General features: G+C 31.8%; 1 protein-coding gene across 1 annotated transcript; it reads left to right on the top strand.

Moving 5' to 3' along the window:
- Positions 1 to 7,030: 7,030 nt before the first annotated feature.
- Positions 7,031 to 24,027, top strand: LOC105333716 (uncharacterized). The gene is made up of 23 exons (XM_034463470.2): positions 7,031 to 7,171; positions 7,605 to 7,693; positions 8,685 to 8,762; positions 9,015 to 9,098; positions 9,784 to 9,892; positions 10,386 to 10,506; positions 11,115 to 11,187; positions 11,567 to 11,761; positions 12,198 to 12,318; positions 12,850 to 12,975; positions 15,072 to 15,166; positions 16,273 to 16,394; positions 16,943 to 17,088; positions 17,589 to 17,705; positions 17,916 to 18,010; positions 18,372 to 18,504; positions 18,892 to 19,073; positions 19,753 to 19,825; positions 19,956 to 20,075; positions 20,657 to 20,754; positions 22,020 to 22,146; positions 23,080 to 23,255; positions 23,869 to 24,027. The coding sequence occupies exons 1-23, from the start codon at positions 7,084 to 7,086 to the stop codon at positions 23,968 to 23,970; spliced, it is 2,670 nt and encodes an 889-aa protein (XP_034319361.2). The 5' UTR covers positions 7,031 to 7,083; the 3' UTR covers positions 23,971 to 24,027.
- Positions 24,028 to 25,066: the final 1,039 nt, after the last annotated feature.

Genomic DNA, 25,066 nt, shown 5'->3' with positions numbered 1-25,066 from the left:
GCTTAAAACATATGGAAAATACCTGTCAACATACAAACAAAGCAATACAGCTGATGCTTTGGATGCAGTTGCCTAGAATTAGTCTGGTAAGCCGTATTAAAAAAGATATTGGGGATCATGAAAAGTAGAAGGAAACATGTATTTGCAATTAATGTATTTTTATTCAGAATACAAATTTGCAGAATGGTATCGTCTTTACTGTTCATTTCTTTCCGGAAATCGTTCCAGCACTGTTCTACACATACAGACAGGGACTACCAGCCGTCTCCTTGCTCCTAAACAACCATGCTGCCAAAGAATAAAATTCCTATTGGCCTCGTTTCTATGTTGAATTCCTGAAGTTGGATTCCTGATTGAACAGATATTCCATTTTATCATCTTTGAACATTTGTATTGGAGCTACCGGCATCATCAGGATCACAAACTCCAGATTCTACTCTCTGCTTTCCAGCAATGAAGTTTCGCATCACCTCAGGCTCTGCTATTGTAGCTGCTCTAAGACACCTGCGTACATCCTTTTCACTACAGCCTGCATTGTGAAAACGGCACAGATGAATATTTCATAAAATATATTAATAATTTTTTTTTAAGTTTTAATAATCAACTTTTCATGTTCTATCTGGATAAAAAAAAAAGAAATGAAATAAGAAATTTTCAGTTATTCATTTTCCCCCTACCGTCATTGAAGCTTTTTCTTCTTTATTTGCTCATTTGCATGTATAGCAGCCACTTGCAGCCACGTCTTGCTTGCTTCCTGGTCATCTTGAAGCTGATTGCGTGCACTATTTCCTGCGTAGGTATGAATGCGGGACCGTGAAATAAAGAACAGAGGATCAACTTAATTATTTGTTTTTGAAAATTAAAGGAATTGGTTATTTACCAGGTTTGTAGATGCCGTAATCTTGAATTGACAGGAAGGATTAGCACAGTTATTGCATCGTCTTCGACGACATTTACAACATTTGCACTTTCCACGGTTTTCACATGCACAACATATTTATAAATAGGTAAAAATTCTTCTGATTATATGAGTGTACATTTCATTTCAAATGTGCAATGTGAGAATTTGAGTTAATTTAAACTTAATATATAATTCCTAATACTTTGCCTTTAATTTTATTTGACTCCTTAAAATAGTTCAGCCTCTTTACTATATATTTGGTAGTAAATGTTTAGAATTACATTAACCTTACATTCTTAAAGATAATGCATAGTGTGATATCATGTCACTGTGAGGCTAGGTTTGCTTAAGGATCGAATTCTTCCTACGCAATTCGCAACGTCTACTATCATTACAGATGTACCCCAACATGCTTGTCAACCTCTTCAGGTTGCTTTGCTTTGCTTTGCAACAAGATCACTTTTTTCAGCTACAAAGTCTACTATGTCGATTCCTCTTATCTGATTCCGCATTCACCATTCAAAGCCAGCCCCACCGCTTTAAATGTTGTCTGCGTTTCGGCTAAGGCCTTTCTCTTCTTCAATATAGTTTCCTCTGCTTTGATACAAGCTTGTTTCCGAATCAACTCTGGTTTTATTTTAGCAAACTGTAGTTCCACCATGGCTACTGCAAGTAAGGTACTCTGTTGTCGTCTCAAGCTGCCGGTCGTGGACTCACCAGATCATATAGACGACAGTTTTTGGTAAGTTTAGTTAACGCTAAATTTGATGTAAGTGTTCCCGGGCCGTAAAATTTTGCTGCATCCACTTACATGTACCATGTGGAATCCACTTACCATGATGAACCGAGAATTTGGACTGTGCAGTAACAAGTGAAAGGTGTTGCCAAAGGTTGTTAATGCCACCTCGTAGAGAGTGAAAACTGTAAACAAATAATGACATTGTTACAATACGTAAACAATACAAGAGCACACATGCATTAATATTCCACATTTTAAATTATGCCATTTTCTAAAATATACATTGATGTCTTAATTTAACACAAACATTGGTCTTGCTTTTTATAACATCATTCACGAAGTAATATACTCGTATTAGTATATAAATTCATAGCGTTGACACTTGTTTAAAGCTTTTAGTTGTACAACTTATATGTAAGAATAAACAAATCTATGTTTAACAATAGGCCAACCTAAACCACGATCATGAAAATAATCATAGTATCAAACATTGGCCAATATTAATGCAGGAGAAACTAAAACATTGTACAGCAAAACCTGTTTTCTCAATGCATACGCAATTAAAATACAAAAACGTTTTTCTTTATTGTTCGGTGGCTAGAAAAATGTAAGTCTTCTACTGGGATCACATGTGTGGAAGAAGAACTAACGAAACTAGTTTTAGAGACATAGATTCTGATTATTTCCAACATGAAACACTACGATGGATAAAGTTGCAAAAAATAAAACTTTAAAAAGTTTTGAAATATAAGCGAGTTTGGTTCATCTGTCTGTTATTCATAGACTTCCATTCAGACCAGGTTAAATCCTCTAACATTGTAGCTAAATACACATATATAGGCTAAACTCTTCTTTTATTTGTGCATAAACTGTTTCATACATTGATAGATTCAAACTAGATGGTAATTCGCCTTTTTTTATGGGATGATAACAAAAAAAAGTTCAAAATGTAAGTCAATTTTTTTTGTTTGTGCGTAATTCACTGATTTAGACCAGGTTAAAGCCTTTAATATTGTAGGCAAAAGTCCTTTTTATTTGTGCAAAAGCTGTTTCATATTTAAAAGATTTATTGGATGATAACATTTAGGTTTATAAAGTTCAATATGTAGGCGAGTTTGACTTATTTGTCCTTAGTCCACCGACTTCTTTTAAGACCAAGTTACATGCCTGTAGGATTGTAGTCTTAAATCTTTTTTGTGGAAAATCTGTTTCATATATTGATAGATTTAAATTAGATGGTAATTAGCCCATTTCTTGAATGTTTTAACGAATGATAACCATGATAATGTCTCCATAATCATAGTGCAAAAAAGTTAATTATAATATATGTTTTGTAATCTAATGTATATTCAGTTTCCAAAGACAATTAGGTGGATAATGAGCAGTAACAATGATTTACGTAAATCAGTATACGACCTAGCTTAAGATTGTATTTACTGACAAGTTGTTGTATCGACCGCTACGATTGAGATTTTCGTAATTCTAAAAATTTATTACAAATGTATTACAAATAATAAAACACATCAAAAAATTAAATACAGTTTATGAATGATGGTGACACTAAATAGATATCTACAAAGCATTAAGATTTCAGCAACAATATTAAAAAAAAATATTATAGTCTAAAGAACTAGGTACAGTTTCAGTCATATTTTGTCCTGTTTTAGCGTGATTTTTAAAAGTATCAACTAAAATAGAAATGAAACATTTATCTACACAAAAATACTCATTAACTAGGAATCTATAAAAAGTTACCTGCTGAGACTTTCACAAGGGTAATTGTGACGTCACAAACAGTGCATTTTCCGTAATTTTCATAAAACTGAGCAGAGGACACCGATTCCTCTGTGGTTTTATTTAACAGAAAACTATGTCCGCAGCCATCGCCCACGATGAAACTCACATTATAACTTTATCATGTTAAAACACATAAAATATATTAATTTTGGTGTGGGCGACAGCTGTGAACACATTTTCCTCCTCAAAAAACTATATGCAAACGGGCCATTTTTCACCATTCTTGACTATCATTGAAATGTGCCAAAATGTTGAAGTCGTAATTATTTTATGAAACTAGATAAAAGTGTTTAACTTGGCATTTTATATACACACATTTTCAAGATATTATATGTGTATTATATGATATTTCCGCAACTTTTGATTTTAGGGCAAATATTAAAAGAAACTGTACCTTCTTATTTCCCCTATCATTTTTTTAATCTATACCTATTTTTGATCCAATTTTACAAAAAAAACTTCAATGATGAAAATACAAAACATTCATTATACTGAACTACTTATATTGACCTTATTCTGTTGGCAAAAGATTTATATGACGTCAAATCAAAATTCTGAAATATGGTGCTTTTCATTGTTTTTAAGCATATTTTAATATTTATGCAATTCTAAACACACAATTACTTTTTACGAATAAGTTGGGTCAAACCAACAGAAAATATGCAAAATTATTAGCACTAAAATATAAAATCTTACCTTTTTATACTTTTTATAAAGGTACTGCCAAAAGGTTTTAGCGTAAAAATCTGCAAAATTTAGATCGAATTTCCTCTCTTTGGCTAAGTTTTTTTTTTTTGCCTAATTCCATAATTAAGGAAAACATATCGAATGTTATATCAATAACAGTTCATGTCATAAAAAACTTTTTGTGTTTAGAACAAATTTTACTCATTACATTTAACTTTATAACAATCCGAATTTCAACTCAAACCCTGAGTAAATAACACCCTTAAACGAAAAAAAAATGTTTAAAAAAGCTGAAAAAATAAATAGAGTTCAAAATGTAAGTGCGTTTGGTTCATCTGTCCTTAATTCACCGACTTCCATATAAACCAGGTCAAAGACCTCTTATATTGTAGGCTAAAGTCCTTTTTATACCTGCCCAAGCTGTTTCATAGATTAAAAGATTCAATTTATATGGTGATTCGCCCATTCTTTTATGGGATGATAACCTAAAGATAACCTTTACAATATCTCCCTAATAGTCATGAGGGAAAACAATTTATAAAAAATATATGTTTGTGATCCAAATAAGCTTACTTTCAGATTCTCCCTATTTTTATTGGTATAGCTTATTATCGCTCTTATTTGTGTTCAATTGGATATGATAAAATGTGAATGATTTCTTTAAAGACATTTCATGGGCACGTTGTATTTAATTTCATTTCATTTTAATTTGGTAAATATATCACAGAAAACGATGCTTACACATATAAAATACATCTGATAGAAAAACACTATGTAACTTCACATGGAACAATTTGTTCAATTATTATTATATAAAGGACATGACAAAAGAATGACAATTAATACTAAGTATAGCCAATAAACGTCTTTTGTCAATAAATACTAAGTATAGCCAATAAACGGTTTGTTAAATATCTTATTTCCAATAAAGTTCTTATATATGTACATCAATTAAATTGATAATAAAACAAATTTAGGGATTTAGGCAGGATACTGGAAAGGAATTTAGCATGATTCTTTGAAAAATAACATGCTTCCTTAGTTATTTTTTATAACTTAAATGTATTAACAATAGTTAAGATTAGAATGGAAAGCTGTCATATGGTCATATAGTATTAGTTGTATTTGTAGACACGAAAGATTTTACAGCTTTCTAAAGATAACGTTTACAGTTTGTTTCCTTGACATCCAAAGGCAATGCATTCCAGTCTTCAATAGCATTGTAGAAAAAAAACATAAATACTCTTTACTTCTTATCTTATGTATATGTATAATAAAATTCTTTTTGGTTTCACTTCTTGTAATATTGTTATTCAGTACAAAATGGTCATTAAGATATATTAAAACATGTTTCTTAATTGGACAACTCCTTACTTAACTCTCAACATATCATAATTTTAAAAAGCTTAAAAGGTACTGACTCTGGAACGAATCCGTTCCGGGTTCATTGCAATGTATGCTCAAGTTGTTTGTTCATTTTTGAGATGGTTGACGGTTTGTTGTCATTTTTTCACACAATACCAACTAGCATAGTCAAATTAACATTATATCAAGGCAGAAATTAGGATAAATTTGGACTGTGCACTAAGACAGGATGCATTTCAGTATTAGAATTTAAGTCTAATATTTACTACTTGTATACTGTTAAAACAATATGTTCCATCACATTAAAGAAACTTGTCAATAGAGATTTCTAAGTACTTCATGCATGTAACACATACCACCTACATGTACCAACATTTTGGTTTAAGGTATTAATTGTATAACGACCAAATGAAATGAATTATCCGATATTTAAAATCATGGCATATATTTGAAGGGGGTTATAAATTATTATATCCAATAAATTGCAGCTCAAATTTTACATAATCAACGTGTTGCGCATGTTTTATTGAAATATTGTGAAATGAACTTGAATTTCATACAAAACGCTTAGTAAATATATGTATTTTTTTGAAATATGAAAAAAATGAATTATTTTCCGCAGATATTTTGAAAAACAATTTCCCGCGTTTTGATAGCAATAGTGGGAAAATGTATTTACGACTACACGTTTATTCTTTGCGAAGTTTTGAACATTTAAAAATTGCGGCTTACTAATATTCTTTTAAATTCCAAAGAAAAACTAAACTTTCTATTTTAAATTTAATCCCATCGATTCAGCTTTAATGGACATAAAACAATTATGTCTTTTATAAAAGTAACGTTTAATACATGAAAAGGTCACAACCTTTCAACCATGAATATCATAAAACAAATCAGTTAAGTTTAATGTTTATTTCTTTCATAAAATGTTGCTCAATATAACTGAATTGTTTTATAGTGGACATCTAAACAAACTCTTGTAATAAAATATTAGAAACATTGAAAATAAATTATTTGGGTAGATTTGGTAATGCGATTACATCTGTAATAATTGAAACTCTTATCAGTTTGGCAATGGCATTTAAAATACTCTATAACTCGTTATTTTTAAAGAGTAATGAACATAGCTCTTGCTCTAGATTGCCAATTTAAATTGATTATTGTCCTTTTTTCAACTTAATATCCAAATTCAAAACAATCACTTTATAAATTGTTAAGTTGAGATGGATCTAAGAAAGAAAGGGGTAGGTTTGGTTAGGGGGCCACGACTAACACCATAGATAATTTAAAATTCTAAAACTTACAAGGTTAAAAAACAAAACAGGTTTCCCGGACGAACAAACTGATACCTCAAATAAACCTTTTTTCTGATTTGATTTGGATTATTATGAATTCGATTACAAATCAATATATCTTAATACGTTCAAAGCAAGTTTATACCAATCAAAATCAACTAGTGTATGTATACCTGTAAAATAATATCGATTTGTATGATATTTAGTCGCCGACCAATCAAATTGAAACCTATTAACGCAAATCAATGCCATAAAAGATATATAAATGAAATCGCAATTAAGATCCGAGACACAGCAACATGTTGTTTGAGATGAAGATACAAAGTATCATTGTGATCATTTTGACTGGGGTCCTTCTACAGAGATGTTCTGCATCAGCCATACACGGTAAGTTCTGCAAACTAATTTTAAGTTGAGAGAATCAATTTCTAAACAAGCCTTTAGAGATAGTAGAAGGAAACCAAGCATCTGAAAAATTAATGAGATTAAAACATAAGCAAGCATTTTTTTAAGTGCTTCTACGGTGCTTTTAGACAATAACAATATATACTTTTTAAACATTTTGCCAACGTTTTCTATTGGTATTATAATGGATTTAAAACGTTAATCACTGTGGTTCATTAGACACCTTTTAGAATTAGGATTATTCTTATATATAACTATGTCATATTTATTGTAGATCTTAATATACTTTTTAATTTTTTTATTCATATCAAAGTACTACAAAATGCCAAAAAATATGGTATTTTGGAAGTTTTTTTTTTTTTGCAGTAATCAATAAGATATGATTAATGGAGTTGTTGTATTTTGATGTGTTTAGATGTCCGAGGATCTCAAGGGACACAGAATGAAGTTCGACACAACAGAGCGACCAAGGAGAAGAAATTTGATCCCAAAGAGCTCAATAAGGTTGGAAAATTATTTTTTTTCAGAGTCTCAATTACTGTAGATCCCTATATAAACGAGAGGAATAAATTTCGGCGTTTAATTGCAAGATGAAACACTCGCAGAATTAAAAGTTTTGCTTTAATTTTTCAGACAGTTTCGAAGTATAGGAAATTATAAAAAAAATTGTGACCGCAATTTTATATTCATGCGATTTGATACAAAACAGCATAATCGTGGTAATAATTACTCGCGTAAAATAAGGAATTTACAGTACCAATCATATTGTCATCAGTAGTGCGGCCGTTTATATTGATAAACCTTTCATACTCTTATGAATTATACATTTTCCCCCATTTTTATTCTTGTAATATTTTTGTTTACAAACCTGAAAAGTTTTATGTATGCTTAAACTGCATCTATAACTATGTATCTGTTAGGAACCTACTCCATAAAAAATAGCTTATTAATGAGAATTACAGATGTTAAACACTATCCATAATAATGTCTAATCAGTAAAACAAATATTGTATAAAAAAGGGGCCGGTATAGTCAATAAAAAAATATTTATGATAATTTATTGCTTTTTTGTTAATAGCAAATACATATGTGTATCTGTTTTGTATCGGATAACATGAGAGATACAGACAGAGGTCACTTAGGCATGAAACTTTTTACAGTAAAAAAATTAATTTATTGTTCACACGGGAATATCAGTATGTTGATAATGAATATTTTAAAAAAAAGATAACAATTAAATAACAAATATTGCTAAAATATTACCAGTTAGGCTCCTTAAGTACAAAACTGATTTTATTAACACATTTACGCAGCACAAGCTTGAATTAAATTTAAGAAATAAAGACTTTAACTTTGTAACCTTTTATGCAAAACTTTTTCATTCAAAACACGTTAATGTAATAAAGGGATTTCACTTTCCATGCTTGAATGATATTATATAAGTGTGTATTAAACCTTTCAATAAAGCTTGTCATTTTCATATTTCTTTGCTAAGCCACTGCTAGATGAGAACTCTCTTGAGGAGAACTATGCCGAGAGGATGGTCGTCTACCTAGATGGAAAGAAAACAAAGGTCGGTTACGAGAATATTTATTTATACAAAGTTACCATTTTTAAAGCTATAATTTATTTAAGAAACGATAAAGGATTTTTGGACTCAATAACGAAGATTGATTAAAAATGCTCATAACAATTTAAACCTTTAAATATAATTCCATAATCTTTTAATAAAAAAAAAATCAATCTCAAATAATATTCCAAACATCTAAATATTGCATAACGATCACCAAATCATAGACATTTCCTTCGTTTTCTTATGCTTAAGCCGAAGAACATTAACTCAAAGCCAAAAGAATCACAAGTATCATCCCAGCTAGACCGACATCCACCTTCACTCGGCAACGACCCGGTAAGATACCATTACCCTGCACTTGTCTAGAGAATGACAATAAACAGTTAGATACGTTACTCTGCACTTGTCTAGAGGGAGACAATAAACAGATACGTTACTCTACACATGTCTAGAGGGAGACAATAAACAGATACGTTACTCTACACAAGTCTAGAGGGAAACAATAAATAGTTAGATTCGTTATTCTGCACTTGTCTAGAGGGAGACAATAAACAATTAGATACGTTACTCTACACATGTCTAGAGGGAGACAATAAACAGATACGTTACTCTGCACTTGTCTAGAATGAGACAATAAACAGATACGTTACTCTACACAAGTCTAGAGGGAAACAATAAATAGTTAGATTCGTTATTCTGCACTTGTCTAGAGGGAGACAATAAACAATTAGATACGTTACTCTACACTTGTCTAGAGGGAGACAGTAAACAGTTAGATACGTTTTTCTGCACATGTCTAGAGGGAGACAATATCAAATTAAAAGGTTACTATACAGATATAAACACTATTCATTTACCAATTTTTTTAGACCATCAAATAACTGTTGATTATACACCATGTATTAGTATAATTACGCAAGTTTATTTCGTAATTATCCTTATACATGGTGTACTGTATACGAAGAGGACAGATAAAACGACTTTATAAAATAGATTAAACCTTAACTGACCTACATTTTAGCAACCACCTGTAGGAACAAGAAGGAAGCGACATTTTATTGCCGAGGAAAACGTGAAGTGGCCACACAAAATTATCCCATACCAGATCGAGACATCGACGTTTAACAGTCGTAAGTGGGCAAATCAAAGATGTTCGTTTCATGTAATTTGAAGATATTCATGTATTATATTGCTCTTTCAAATTGTTTGTCCCTCTGTTAGTCTGTTATGTTTAATTTAGCATTTCTCTGATCCAGACATTGGAAGTCTATACCTGACAAAACTAACGTGTTGTTGCTATGGTTTTGATTTAAGGTCATTGACAAAGGCAAAGATCATAGAGTTCTTGTTTTAATAGCAAATATATAAATACAATTTAATTACAAACCTTTGATGAATAAAAAAAAAGGTATTGGTTTTGCAAAATAGGTTTTACATTTTTAAATGCAGAACTATTCTTATTATGGTCTCGTGAGCCATGATGTTAAGAACCCTTAAACCTTAAAATGAAAATGATTCCGTGTAAACCTAATTCAAATGGTATTGAAGCGTGTTTTAATGTTGTTTTGCATAGTATTGTTCATACCTGACTTTGTAAATCAGTGTTTGTTGACTTTTTTTCAGAAACAAATATCACCGCCGTATTTCAGGAAGCGGTTAGTTTGTTCAATGAAGCAGGGTGCGTCAAATGGGTGCCCAGAACGTCAGAAGAGGACTATATTTCAGTGATCGGAAATCAACTAAAGTAAGTTTGTACCAATTAAATTTTTGTTTTGCAAGGGTATCTATAGTTTGCAATGCAATTTCTATAAAAGAATTGTATACCTTTTGTAGATCTGAAATCTTTAAAGTGTTATGTAAAATATTAGTAATTTGTATTAACTTTATGAAAAAGGACGTCCGAAAACGTTTACACATGTATGCTGACTGAATGGTCTTTAATGGTGACTTATTTCCAGAGCTTTTCCATTCAGTAACAAAGTCAGACGATACTTTCCTAAATTTTATACATTTTTCTTCAGAAATTTGTTATTAATTTTTAGTACTTTGAGAAGCTTTCTTGAAATAAAATTGTTGCGAGATACTGGAGTATGAAACGTCCATTTTACTCCTTTTTTCTCCAATCGTAAAAGAGCACAGAAAGGGGCATAATCAAGTATAATTTTTGAAAACAAATTTGGTTAAAATCTTTAATTTCGATGAGATTCAAATGCTCGTCTGACCTTAATGCAGTGACCTATCAGTTGACAGAGTGAGGTTGATCTTTCCTGTGTAAACTTGTGAGAGGTGTTTAAGAAATCACAAAAAATACTTCATGTATACAGATCATTGCGAGGCATTTTGTTTTAAAAGATGTTCCTCCTTCGTCGGTCATCTTGGTGTAAGTGGTCAGAAGTTATGGTTATACGAATATGGATGTGTTTTTGTAAGTATATCCACATTCATGTACTACAACTTATTAAAACGTAAGTCTATACATCTTTAATAAATTACTTTAATTGGGAAAAGAAATTCAATTATTCAAATTCAATTAAATTATTATTTGTTACTGAATGAATATTATTTCAACATCATTGGTTTTGTTTTTTTGTCTGTCGTTGTTGGTTTTGTGTGTGTGTGGGGGGGGGGGGGGGTATAAAAATATTATATGATATGCTATATCTTATTTATGTTGATTTGAGAAACAAAATAAAATATAACAATTTCAAACGACGATCCATTATTCTACGTCTTTATAATGGAATTCGTGACACCTCACATAACCGTAAAAGGTCTTGAAGGAAAAGAAACAAATTTGATTGCAGTTGGACGTTGCTCTTCATGAGATGTTGCACGCAGCCGGAGCTATGCATGAACAAAGCAGAGAAGATGATAGAGACAAGACAATCACCTTGAACTGGGACTCGATTCCCAGACAATTAGAAATGAACTACCGGGGCTACAAAACAGCCAATGCCAGGGAGTATGATCTCGGCTCAGTGCTTCAGTACCCGTTAAAGGTACGAATTTCATGTCAAAAGAGCTAAGGATTTGAAAATATGTTCCATGTTCGAAATTTAAATGTTTATATCACGTTTCTAGATAATCATCGATTCAAAATTTCAATGCACGGTTTTCAAAAAATCTCAAAACTACCACTAATTTACAAATGATTTAATAAAATTATTTGATAATTCTTTCCATATATCATGACTGTTACCAAAGATTTAAGTTGAAGATATTTCATAAGATAGCTTAAAAAGTAATAAAAAAATAAATGAATTTTTACTTGTTGAATGTTGGAGTATGACAGTGAGAAACTTTCAAAATTTCCGTAAATTAGCCCACCTTTGTTAAAAATTGAAATTTTATAGTTTCAAAAAGAGTGTCATGCTTGTAAAATTATTGGCAATGCATATCTTTTCCATAAAAGTGCTAATATTTTCTCTTTTGCAGTATGGGACCATTAGATTAATGTATGCCAGCGACCCTGATCTAGCATATCTGACTGAGAATATGAAGACGGACTTGTCATTCTATGACAAGGCAGAACTGAATGCCTTCTACCAATGTACTGGTATGGTTATCTATCATTTATCTCATATTTGCCTCAAAAAGAATTTGGTGGAATTCACCAGTTTTTTTTTATTATAATGACATTTGAAGAAATGTCTACATTTTTGACTTGTTCAGAACAACTGGACCAAATTAAACTGAACTTGCTAGAAAGAGTTCCTACGGTTGCGATTTCTACATTTTTTGAAAACAAACTGTGAAAATATTTAAATGGGGGTCAATCACAAATCAGTGAATATTTGGTGAGTTAGTAGTTAAAACCATTACCCTCGCACAAACATTGGGGTTCAATGAGAACTTCAAGTTTTAAAGAAACATTTACAGAAAATAATTTCAACAATCTTCGGATAGTATATATTCTCATTTCTTATTAATGGGACATTCGGTCCAATCCTGAGGCTTATACATAACTACATGTAAAATGATTGATGTTTTCTATTCGATACCTGTATTGAGTTCTTAGTGAGTGTACTCTTCATTCTGGATTAGTTGCATCGTCCTATGAACAATTATAAAAACATCAACATTTCAGATGACTGTACGAATCCTCCAGTTTGTCAAAACGAGGGATTTGTGAAGCAAGTTAATGGCGAATGTAGCTGTCAATGTGTAGAGGGATTGACGGGACCAGACTGTACACAGTTAGACACTAGCCCTAGTAAGTATATCATGCCACCATAAGAAAAAAAGAGTTGAATTAAAAAGCAACGCTGATTTGTTAAAATTTCTTTGTTTAATATGCCCCCACCGGTGAAACTGAAAAAGATATAGTTATTCGGTAAAAAAAAAAACCACACTTAAACACATATTCTAGTATCTATGTGATAAAAACTATGTCTGTACTGATTAGTAATGGATATTACGAGTAATGTAGGGGTTTTATACAGCATTAAACAATCTTAAAATGCTTGTAATGTTTGTAACATCGCAGTCGTTTCTTCACACAAAATAATAACAAAAACCTATTAAAAATTTTGTAATTTTCTTGCGCCACATATTAAAAGTTCATTTTGTGTACATACAAATTTTATGATTACAATCCATAATTGGTTAAATCGGCTGGGAAAAAATCGTTTAATGTCGTATGAAGCATTTGATATTTATAATATTCAATATTGATTTTTTTGCAATTAGTCTGCGTCCGTCTTCGTGCATCATCCGTCAACAATTTAAAAATTTTAACTTCTTAATGAAAACAGCAAGATTAATGCTTAACCTATTTGATGTTAAACATCTCTATGGTATGAGGAATTTTAACTGTGATAGGCATGGCTCAACCACCCCCGGAACGCCATAGGCAGGGTAAAAATTAACGAAAAAGCCAAATTTTAAAACACCTCCTTATCTACTTTCACACATGTGAGGAAGAACCTAAATGATGTCCACGAAGCCCTCTACCACAGTTGTAAAATTCATGGCCACTGGGTCAGGGGTTCAGTCTCTAAGGTTGGGTCCATATGACCATATATTAAAATGTATTAAATCGTAGAAAAGCTTTTTCCCTACTCCCTTATACATTTGAGATAAAACGAAATGCATGATTTTGATTTCCATGAAGCCCTCTACTTAAGTTATGAAATTCATGGTCCGCGTGACAGGGATTTAGGCCCTAGAGTTTGACCATTATAGCCATATAGTAAAAATATATTATATCTTAGAAAATCTTCTCTACTCTAGGGTTCAGTGTGTGTCGAAGTGTTGGGCCAATGTGGCCACATAGTGAACTTGTATTGATTAAGTATTTTCTTCTGTACAATCAATTACAGTCATGGAATGAAATAATGTTTATAAAGTCCTAATGTTAAATAGTGATATCTGTGATCCCAATGCCAACCCAAATATGACCATTTATTACATACTTAGTAATAAATACAGGTTTTTGGCATATGTGATACAGATGACATCACACAACTCATATCGGCCTCCGGGGCTGATACAGGTTATCAGCCCTAGGGCTGATACGGATCCATATCACACCCCTTGCGGAACTCCTCTGCCTTTTTTCCGTTTCGGCATTTGTGCATGTTTACAGATGAAAAATGAAACATTTCTTGCAGTCGACATTTTCAAATGCAGTTAATAACTTCAGTTTTGGAACATTTAATTTTAAAACACGAGGAAATTCCAGTTCTGTAGCAACATGTTGGTAAAACAATAGGATCTCATTGTTTTATTTAATAATTACTAAGTATGTAATAAATATAATAATAAATACCCTTTTTCCATATCACAGCCTGTATCAGCCCTCGACCAATATCATCCCTCGGGCCTTCGGCCCTCGGCCTGATATTGGAGTCTTGGGCTGATACAGGCTGTGATATGGAAAAGGGTATGTTTTATTCTTTATATATTGAACATGTATAATTATTTATTTGTTGAAATTGTTGTTTGTCACTCTATTTTAGCTTCATCTAAAAAACTACTTGGTAAATTGTGTCACCTGGTAAAATTGATTGAATGTCTCTATTTTAGGAAATATATATTTCACTTTTAAACATAATCTTCTCTACTCCCACAAACCTGAATGGAAAACTGAATTCATAATGTTAGACAAGGAAGCCCTATACCAAAAGTATGTATTCATGTCCCCCAAGGGGTTCTGACTTAAAAGCGGAGCCACATAGTCATATATTTTTTCAGAGTTTTGAGTCTTGACTTTTTCAATATGACGTCATGCACTCAATATGATCTTTTAAGTTTGTGTTTTGGTGTTGGTACTCACGTGACTGTTAATGCTATTGTACTCTTTTATAGAATGTGGGAACATAATCAATCTCGAAGAAGGGAAGCCCGAAAAGATAACTATGTTCAATTATAATGGCGGGTTGAAATGTACCTGGCTTATTAAGGTATGATCATTAATGTCGAGATAAAACATATGTTAGTAATAATAACGACTTCAATAATCAAGTAATTCAAAGAATTGAAACACACAACTTAGATTCATACATTACATGTATTTGCTCACCTGTGCTGAAAACTCCGGTGAGTTTTTCTTATCAATTTTTGTCTGGAATCCGTTTGTCTGCATGTCTGTCTGTCAAAAGAAACGACATGGCTGGGTAATGTCATTTGGTCATATTTTAGTTTCCTTTTTATTATTTTTAAACTGAAATCAAAGTTATATAAGATTTGCTAACTGTTGCTAAAGAAATCGCATATGAAAAAAGTACTCGTACAAAACTGGCTTGATTCAGAGCGATCGTTGTGCAATGTAAATGTATTGCTTTTGTGAGATATATTGCGTCTATATGCGACTGTACATTGAAAGTGAGCGTTGTAGAATAATGCGATAGGAACGCTCGAAAGACCAGATGACCGGACGAGTGAACGTGCAATCGCAAACGACAATCCGCTCGTCCGATCTTGCGTTTCATTTTACGAACTTTCGTAAAAAGACGAGACAAAAACGTAAGTAGAAGCGAAAACATGACAGGGCAAATATGACCCTGTACCCAGTATATACTAGTGGCAAAGCATGGAAACTGAAACCAAAAAAATCTCGCAATGATAGTAAAACGTTGCAAGATTATATGACACACCAGTTGAACAACAGTCTCATGGTCGTACAACACACGCATATACAGGTGCGATATACCTTACGATCTTTGAAAATCGTGCATCACGCTTGCAAATACACAAAACGTTGTAAAACGTTCGAAATAATGTAAATGCGTTGCATTGTAATAACTTGGATCGCATACAGTCGCGTCTGAATAGTGTTCATGTCCACTGTTTTGAGGTGACTTGATGCGACCACACAAATGCATGCAATGGATGCGAGAGCTCGTGCAACATACGCAATAATTCGTGCGAAGCTCGAAGGTTTCGCTTGCAAAATGTTGTAAAGTGCTCGTGCGCCAATTGTGAAAAGGGCTTAAATCCAATACTGAATATCATCGATAATATTTATTTATTTTATTTATATTTATTTATTTTCATAATCTAACAAAAGGGAACACCCAAAACCAAAATCCAAGTGAAAATAGACAGTCTAGATCTGCCGACCAGTGACATGGGAAACTGTTACCATTACTTAGAGATCAGGGATTACCTCACGGGAGCTCCGGGGAAGCTGTAAGTCTTATGGCAACTATATTTACATAATACAATGACACACAATGATCTATATATTCTCATTTTTGCTTTATAATTTGCGTTCGGAAGTTTAGAGCGTAGGTCTGCTCAGGTACAATTTTAACCTTTTTATACACATTATGCTAAAAAATGGCACTTGAGCAAGCCTGCGCTCGATGTTTTCCGGTCGAAAACCCATCTGAAAACAACCATATTGTGTTACAAAACATAATTTAATCAAAATAAGACAATCCTTATGACGTAATTTCTACATTAACACGTCATTGTAGTGATAACCTTTTACACCCTTATTTGCAATATGATTTTAACTATATTTCACTTTATTTTTAAACCTCTTTACAAAACTTTAATTTTAAGAGCAAAAAATGCATAATACCGCAAATAGTCGTTTACCAAACAAACCGTGGAAATCGTATTTAGAACAGTCATGATTATTGTTATGCTTTGTTCTTTTTTATATTGCTGAAAATATGACGATCAAGAAAGAAGAGTTGTAGTTTTCAATATTTAACTTCCTTTTTTTTTAGAATCTGTGGGAATTCTGACGGTGGAGAATTTACAAAGAAGAATCTGGGTCCTACAAACATAATGATAGTCCGGTTTGACAGTGATCAATACGAGACTGTTACTCCAGGGAAGGGGTTCTCACTGACGGTGACCGCGGCTCCTTCGGGTGATTCATACATATTAATATATTCTTATATATGATAAAAATGTGGAGAACATACAACAATTATGTACTTTCATCATAAACCCAGAAATAAAACAGAGCTGACAAAAAGTATATAAATTGTACGTCACAATGAAATGCAAAAAATAAAATAAATACCATGTTAGATGAATTATATGTCTGAAATATATAAATGAATTAAAAATGAATAAAGCAGAGTTAACACTTATACACTTTTGAAAGCAGGAATCAAGACTTCTAAACGTCTGAAATAATGACAACCAAACTTTAAAAAGTATTCATTGCTTTTATTTTTACCTCATTAAATTAATCAATGAAGGCGAATGATAGTTACAAATGCCAAATATTTATAGAACAACGTAAAAGGTATCTTTGTGGATTGATTGGATTTGTTGCTTGACTTTGTCACATTTAAAAAATAAAAAAAACCGAAAATGTGCATGAACCAATCCTGTTTTAAACCAGTAAAGGTCTTGTTTTAGCTTGCAGTAGCTCCCCGTGTAAATATCCTGCTACGTGTGTAGATGGCGCCACTACTGATGAATACACTTGTACCTGTACTGAGGGGTATTCTGGTACTAACTGTGACACCGTACCTGGTAGGTGTTATATTTGATATTTTTGTTAAAGTATTACGCCAAAAACATAAAATAATTTGATTTGGCTGTAAACTCTATTAATTTTTTTAATATAAATTAAGTATTTTAGTAAAAGGAGGTGCCCAATGTAGAAATGAAATGCATCGAATTGTTTACGTGTAATGATTTGTATTTTTTATTTGTATCAGAACAAATACAATTTTCTTCCAGCCTTTGGTTATGTAACAGACAGTTTTGAGGACGATTTTTTGACATTGATGAAACACACTACAGTTAACACAGACTTCAAGTGGTCTACAGGGATGGTAGGGATTTACCTTTCTGCAAAACAATATTTATGATGCTTCCTCAACAAGCCTTACTGTAAAATTACTTGATTAGAGATAGAAGATATATAGGAAATACTTCACCGGATTTAAATGCCATTTAAGTTTAAGAGGGTCGACGGTCAACATATCAGATAAACATTTATTTGAAAAAGAGCATCTGTAAATTTAACGTTTAAATTTATATTTTTTTAATAAAGCAATTCCTATAAAGAAGATCAATACAGCTTGAAAAATAACCACGACCATCGGGACGTTTTTACTGATGAACTTCCTTTTAAGTTGCTAGTTGTTCAAAAAACTTCTTTTATTTCTTTGATGTTTTCGTTTGCTTTATTAGTATCATAACCTCAATGGGAATTTAATTCGACCGACAGACGGGCATTTGATGGCAATAATGGCGAATCATTTCTTCAGAACTACATTTTACTATACATATAAAGCTAGAATGGAAACAACTGTAAAATTCGAAAGTACGTCATTAAATACATTTCGTTTAATTGTTTTTTTTATTATCTACTTAACGAAACTATGGGTAGTACTATATTGTTAATCGACACTTATAACTATGTTATTTGTAAATTCAAAAGTATTTAAAGAAAATTTTAGAGAATATATACAATATTTTAATTAAGTTACATTTGATTGATTTTCGAGATCTGATAATTCCATTCAGTAATACAATCCAGGAAACAAATGATCAATATATTCTTTGGGACAGGAAAATAAAATAATGTTTGAAAACGTTTTATTTTTCTTATAATTTAGAAATAATAATACAGAGTATGAAATTTTACAAAGTAAAGCAAAAATATGATTTTTGGTATAAATGCGTTTAAATCGTTGAAATACGATTCTAGGGGCTGATCGATGTCTCCGCTTTGATTACGCAATCTCTGACAGAAACATTGGTGGTGCTTACACCACAAGTCTAACAGTGACCGCCGTCATGGGATCAACAACAATAACTGAAACACTTGGTAGTACTGCCAATGTCTGGAGAAGTTTTGAGATGTCTCTGGAAGCGGCTGATGATTTGAAAGTTAGTTAATCTTTGTTTTGGAATAATTTATTTTTTTGAGAACAAAAGAGAGAAACAATAGAATCATTCACTATTACGAATGTTTGATTGTGGAATTCAACCGAGGGGACAATAATTACGGTCTAAGATGAAAATCTGCCGAGTCACTGACCGTAAATCTTGGTCCCGAGATAGAATTTTATTATCACACACGAGTATCTCATGAGATTTTTTTTTTCATATAACCTTCAAGTTTATGTTCGATTTATTCCGGGTGCTACAAATGGTGCAAGTCAAGAAGAATGCATACAACAGCTTTTTTTATTGAAAAAAAAAACCTAAATTGTAATCCATTAAGGAAAAAAATACTCATTGAATTAACTAATTTTATCACTTATCATTTTTTACGGCATATAATGTTTGTTTACATTTTACTGCGGCGTAGTCATACAAAGTGTTAGACAGAAAAAAACCATTCTGCTGTCTCACACTGGACAAACGGAGCTCACCACCGGTGGTAATTCGATCAATCGATCGATAAAGAGAGACAGAGAGAGAGTGTTATTGTGTGTGTTTTGAAATAGTTCGAGAAGGCAGATCCACATCATGATGGTTGGAGATGCTGATGAACTTTACCTTGTCTTGTGTTAAGAACATAGAAGTATATAATTAGTAAGTTCAGCTTGTCTTTCCTTTGTAGATCTCAATTCGTTGCGTGTTTGGTTTCCAACAATTAGTTTTGGATAATATAAGGATATCGCCCTTTCTGTGTAGTAAGTATATGAAATAATATACCAACATAGTTATAACATATACATATGTATAAACAGCTAAACTATCATGGCAATTGGTTTATACATACCTGTAAGAAATGTGTGTAATAATTTAATGAACATGTTTCAGATGTACCAACCCCCTGTGACGGTGTTGAATGCCCAGATGGCAGAGTCTGTCAAGCTACCTCAACAACTACATACCAATGTAGATGTCCGGCAGGTGTCTGTGGCGATAGCCCTGGAAATAGTAAGGAACAAACTTCATCATGTATCAATGGATCATGATGTTTGGTTTCAGAAATTGGAATAATTTAGTTTTGATTCTTAAGGCTTCTCATTATACTACTGTGGTTTCATCAATATTCGTTGGATACTAATTTTCGTTGATTTCGTTGTTAAGTTTATCCTTGAAATTAAATAAACATTGAACTGCAATTTCAACTAATGTTTAATATTGATATGGTCATCGGCCACAAATTTACGTATCCTGGAAACTGTGATTTTCACTTCATCCACGAAAATGGATACCCTTGAATATTAATGAAACAACAGTATTAACTTGTAAAAAGATTATGGACAATTCTTTAAGCCCCTTTTCTTGAACTTTGTATCGATTGAAACCTTTTTTTCAAGCAATGTTTCATTGTTAATATTTGTTATTTGTCAAATACAAAATAAATTTAATGCTTATTTGATATCTCTTATTTCTATATGACGGGGAGAATCAGCATAAAATGACTGGATACCTTTCTTCAATATTGGTTATAAACTAGTTTATCATTTTTTTAATCAGGTATCATTGTTTTTATTATGTCTGTTTCCTTGCAGATGACATGTTTTTTACTTGTGACTTTGAGACCATTAACGAACCATTTTGTTTCCTGGAAGAGAGTAACTCCGATCAGTTCGACTTCACGAGGAAAACTGTACGATTTCTTCTAGTAACAGTTTGATGAATTTAAATTATAGGTTTTTTGAAACCATACCTCAAGATCATGGAGAATTTCAGATTTATGTCCAAATTTCAGTCAGTCATAAAATTATTGTGTATCATAATATGATAACGGAAATTTGTAATTAACAACTTTATATCAAGACACTTTAAGTAGCATTCAATTTCGTCAATGTTTTCAATCTAGAGACTTCGCGGGGGTGTTAAGGAAGCATATGGAATCTGAGTTACATGTAATTCCGTGAAATCACAAATCTTAGTTATTATGTACATATTCAAATATATAAGCAAAGAAACGTAGACCAAAAACAAATAAAAAATACTGAAGACAATTTTTGCCAGAAATTAGTTTGTATTACGTAGATTTACACATTGATGACGTCATGACTAAAAGTTGAATGTCGTGTGAATTTGATCGGAAAGCATTGTAAACATATTCAAAATATAACTAATCTAAGAACTCTAATAAAGTATTGTGGTGTGATTTATTGAGAATTGAACATAAGAATACTGGAGGAGATGTTAGTTTTATCAATCATTTGCTAAAAGGTATGTAAATTTGCTTTTATTTCTCGGCCAGGCTTTCCTCTGTCGTTGTTTACGATATAAAAATCCGGCTAGAACAACACTACCCCGTGTATATTGAACTTGAAATTTTATACGTATCGTTAGTTTGATCAATGCTTGAATTGAAAAGTGCTGCTAGAATCACACGTTGTGTGTTGTTTTAATGCAATTTGCCGTTTTCCGTGCAAACTTTATAAAAGTTGGGAAGGTTTTACTAGAACCGGATGAATAACTTTTTAATAAGGAAAAACATAGGATTCTAGCAGCGGTTTTGATTAAACTGAGATGTTTTGCCTTCACTTGGTATGTTTATTTTATTTTGGTAACCGCGGGGTAGTGTTGTTCTATCTCATTTTATGTTAAGGAATATACGTAAGCTATTTATAGTTGTCACGTGATAATGCACCAATGTGGCAGTGATGTACTACCCGATTTTATTGCATTGACATCTATTTTAAAGGATAATACTAAGTTTTTGATCTTATTCAAAATAATGATTTAATTTCACGATTTTGAATACAACAATCTAAATAAGACGGCATATTGCCCGTATGCTTCCTTAACACCCCCGCGTTAAAGACAGTGCACAATATTTGACTAGAATCTAAGATTGTTTTATGATCCTGAAGCCATATATCGATCCCATTAATATTTAACGGGTTATCATTTAAGGGGGAAACACCTACGTCGAACACAGGACCTACATCCGCTGCACTGGGCAGTTATTACAAGTACGCTGAGGCGAGTGGTCACCATCCTGGCGACGAAGCTATCCTACAGAGCAACGTCCCTTTTGCTTGTAAGTCGTTTTCTTGTGTTTATGAGCGAAAAAAATATCAGAATAGACACGGGTTAAAACTCTGTCATTTAGTCAACTAATATAAGACTCACAGTTGATTTAAATTTGACGAAATGGTTTCTGCTTGTGGCAATTATTCCAGACCATATGGTTAGTATTCAGTAAACTGGATTGCACATTGTGTGAAAGAAAAGTTTATGTAAAAAGATTTGGGGTAGTTAATTATTTTAAGAAATATAAACTGATGTGGTCACAAAAGTTTATTTGACAAATTTTGTATATCAAACATCTTATAACATTTATAATGTAGTGTCTTAATAATATTTTATTATTTTCTGGTGTCATGAAAAACCATTCATTAATGAGACATCTTTGTTTTGGAGCTTAATACTAAACGGAATCGAAAACTGTGTTAATGTTAATGGCAGAAAATGTAAAAGCATTAAATTTTAAAGACATTAAGTAGAGGTAAAGAGGCGTTTTAGTATCAATGCCTGTTTTATCTGACTAATTAGCAAATAGTATAGTTATTTATCGATATGCCTTTCATGTCATCATGATCATAGAATAAATCACTAAATGCTCATAAATTAATAAAAAAAATTCTTAATTCCACATTTATGATAAAAGGTTAAGTGACATGGAGACTAAGCATTATAGCAGGTTTTTACAGCAAAATAGAATTCTAACATACAGCTTATATTGATTTAAATGTATTTTTAAAGAAAAGATGTTTTTTTCTGAATAAAATCGATTGATAAAAAAGTCACCTATTAAACTAAAGAAAATGATTCACGAAAAGGATAATATTTTGATAGATGTATTATACTTTATCATGTCAGTAGCGTCAACGTTGATGCTTTATGTTTCCCACTAAACGTTTAAGTTTGTTATATTTATATGCACAATATGATTAATATTTTTTTTGAATAGTTGGAACATACTGCCTTAGTCTCTCTATTCACATGGAAGGCAAAGAGAGTGGATCGCTCTCCATTTTGACACAAGAAGGCACTGAGAATGCAGTCCTTCAAACTCAATATAGCGGAGAACAAACCGTCGGCTGGTTTAGGGCTTCTACAGAGATGGATCTTACGCCCTTCACTAAGGTATTTTAAGTTAGTCATTAGCTAAAGCACATTTTTTTCTGAGCTTTTTATAAGACACAAATTTATTAGGTTACACATGTATATCAAGCCAGATTTTATAACATGGATTGGCATGTCAAGTTTAGTAATAACCATGCGTGAGTGATTTTACTAAATTTCAAGTATAATTCTTAGTTTATAGACTTTGAGTTTAAGCAAGGAGCTAAATAGTTTAAATTAAGTTAATTCGGCTATTAATAGATTAAGTATAATGATACACCAATGACTTCAAATAAAACAGTCAATGAGAAATGGTAGAAAAAAGGAAAATGATATAATTGAGTTCAGTAAAACCTTATGCACAAACAAGTTCATGATGACTTTACTATCATTGTAAATTACATAAGGATAATCAAAAATATGTCATTGTTTTTAACATTGTATCGGAATTTCTCTTTACAATACAGATTTTTTTAAATTATACACATGTGATAAATTGTATTTCTAAGTACATGAAAATGTACCCAAAAAAATTTAAGTATATAAAACCTCAAACTTACAAGACTGAAAGTTTAATTGATCATGTGTGGTCATGTATAAGAAGATACACATTTTTCATTTTATTTATGAATAGATAATGATAAAAGCTGTGAGAGGAGGGAAGAAAGAAGAGCACGACAAGGGTGACGTGGCTATAGACAACGTCGAATTGAAGTTTGGGCCGTGCTCGAATTGAATGTCTGTATTCGAGTAATCTGTTTGAAATAAATATGCTCATTTCATTTGTCATCTTTTTTCCGGTTTTTTTTTTACAAAATCAAAGCAAACTTAAGAAGCCTTTAAAAAACAGTTAATATAAAGATTTCAATTTCTTATTGCTTTAATGAAGATATTCCAAAAAATACAACGATGTCATTTAGTATTTGGTTAAACTAGTGTTCTGTGTAGTTTTAAAAAACAATAAAATACTGCATTACAAAATATGACTTTCACTCTTATCCGTTTAGAAGAAATATTGTTTAGAATTCATTTTTCTATTTGTTAAGTGAATATTTACTCTTGTTACATGCAATTGAAATCAGGTAGTGATCTTTTATTTAGAGTACATTATAAATTAAATCCTTTTAAAACCAAATCAGATTAGTACGGTTACACAGTTATTAATGTGTAATATAGAGATACACAACTTGATATTGATTTATCTGCATGATGGTAATACTGCCTTTTGGGTAATTCAAACTACTTAACAGGTTTAAATACTGGATGAAAGTGCTGTCCTAGCGAACTGTAATGCACCATATCACGTTCACTTTAAAAGTTATCTTCAGATACAGAGGTTGATATTTATTAGTATCGACGCTAAGAATACATAGTTAAACCTTTTGTTTTTAGATTTTCGTGATTTAAATATGAATTCTATTTCGATAATAATGCATTGTACGAGGGTTGTCCCAAAATAGCGTAGACAGGACACATAATTTATAATCTGTTCACTGCAATTTTATTAGACTTCTATGTTTTCTTCAATTACTCTTTGGCAAACGATACTGAAAAATTCAAATCTGTACTTTATTTATTTCTCGAGAAAATGAATAATAAGTAACAACAAGTTTTGTCTGGCGGCGCTATGTGCGACGTCGAAAATTTCCAGTTTTACGTTGTTGCTAAGCCCTCCACATCGTTTACGATAACATTTACGTTTTATTTCCGAAAAAGTCTTATATATATATTATCTTTGAACAAGAAAACCTGAGTGCACATTCAACATGTATTTCTAGGTTGTTTTTTTTTTTAAATATTTTCTTAGTACAAACGATCTGTTGGCATCAAAC

This window comes from Magallana gigas, chromosome 1 (genome assembly GCF_963853765.1).
Source record: "Magallana gigas chromosome 1, xbMagGiga1.1, whole genome shotgun sequence".
NCBI classification, from domain to species: domain Eukaryota; kingdom Metazoa; phylum Mollusca; class Bivalvia; order Ostreida; family Ostreidae; genus Magallana; species Magallana gigas.
Note: the sequence above shows the minus strand (reverse complement) of the source record. Positions and strands in the feature narration are given on the sequence as shown.

Coding starts and splice junctions, on each gene's coding strand:
- LOC105333716 (XM_034463470.2), top strand. CDS start 7,084: ATGTTGTTTGAGATGAAGATACAAAGTATCATTGTGATCATTTTGACT. Junction 9,893..10,385: donor GACATCGACGTTTAACAGTC/GTAAGTGGGCAA, acceptor ACTTTTTTTCAG/AAACAAATATCACCGCCGTA. Junction 10,507..11,114: donor GTGATCGGAAATCAACTAAA/GTAAGTTTGTAC, acceptor TTGTTTTAAAAG/ATGTTCCTCCTTCGTCGGTC.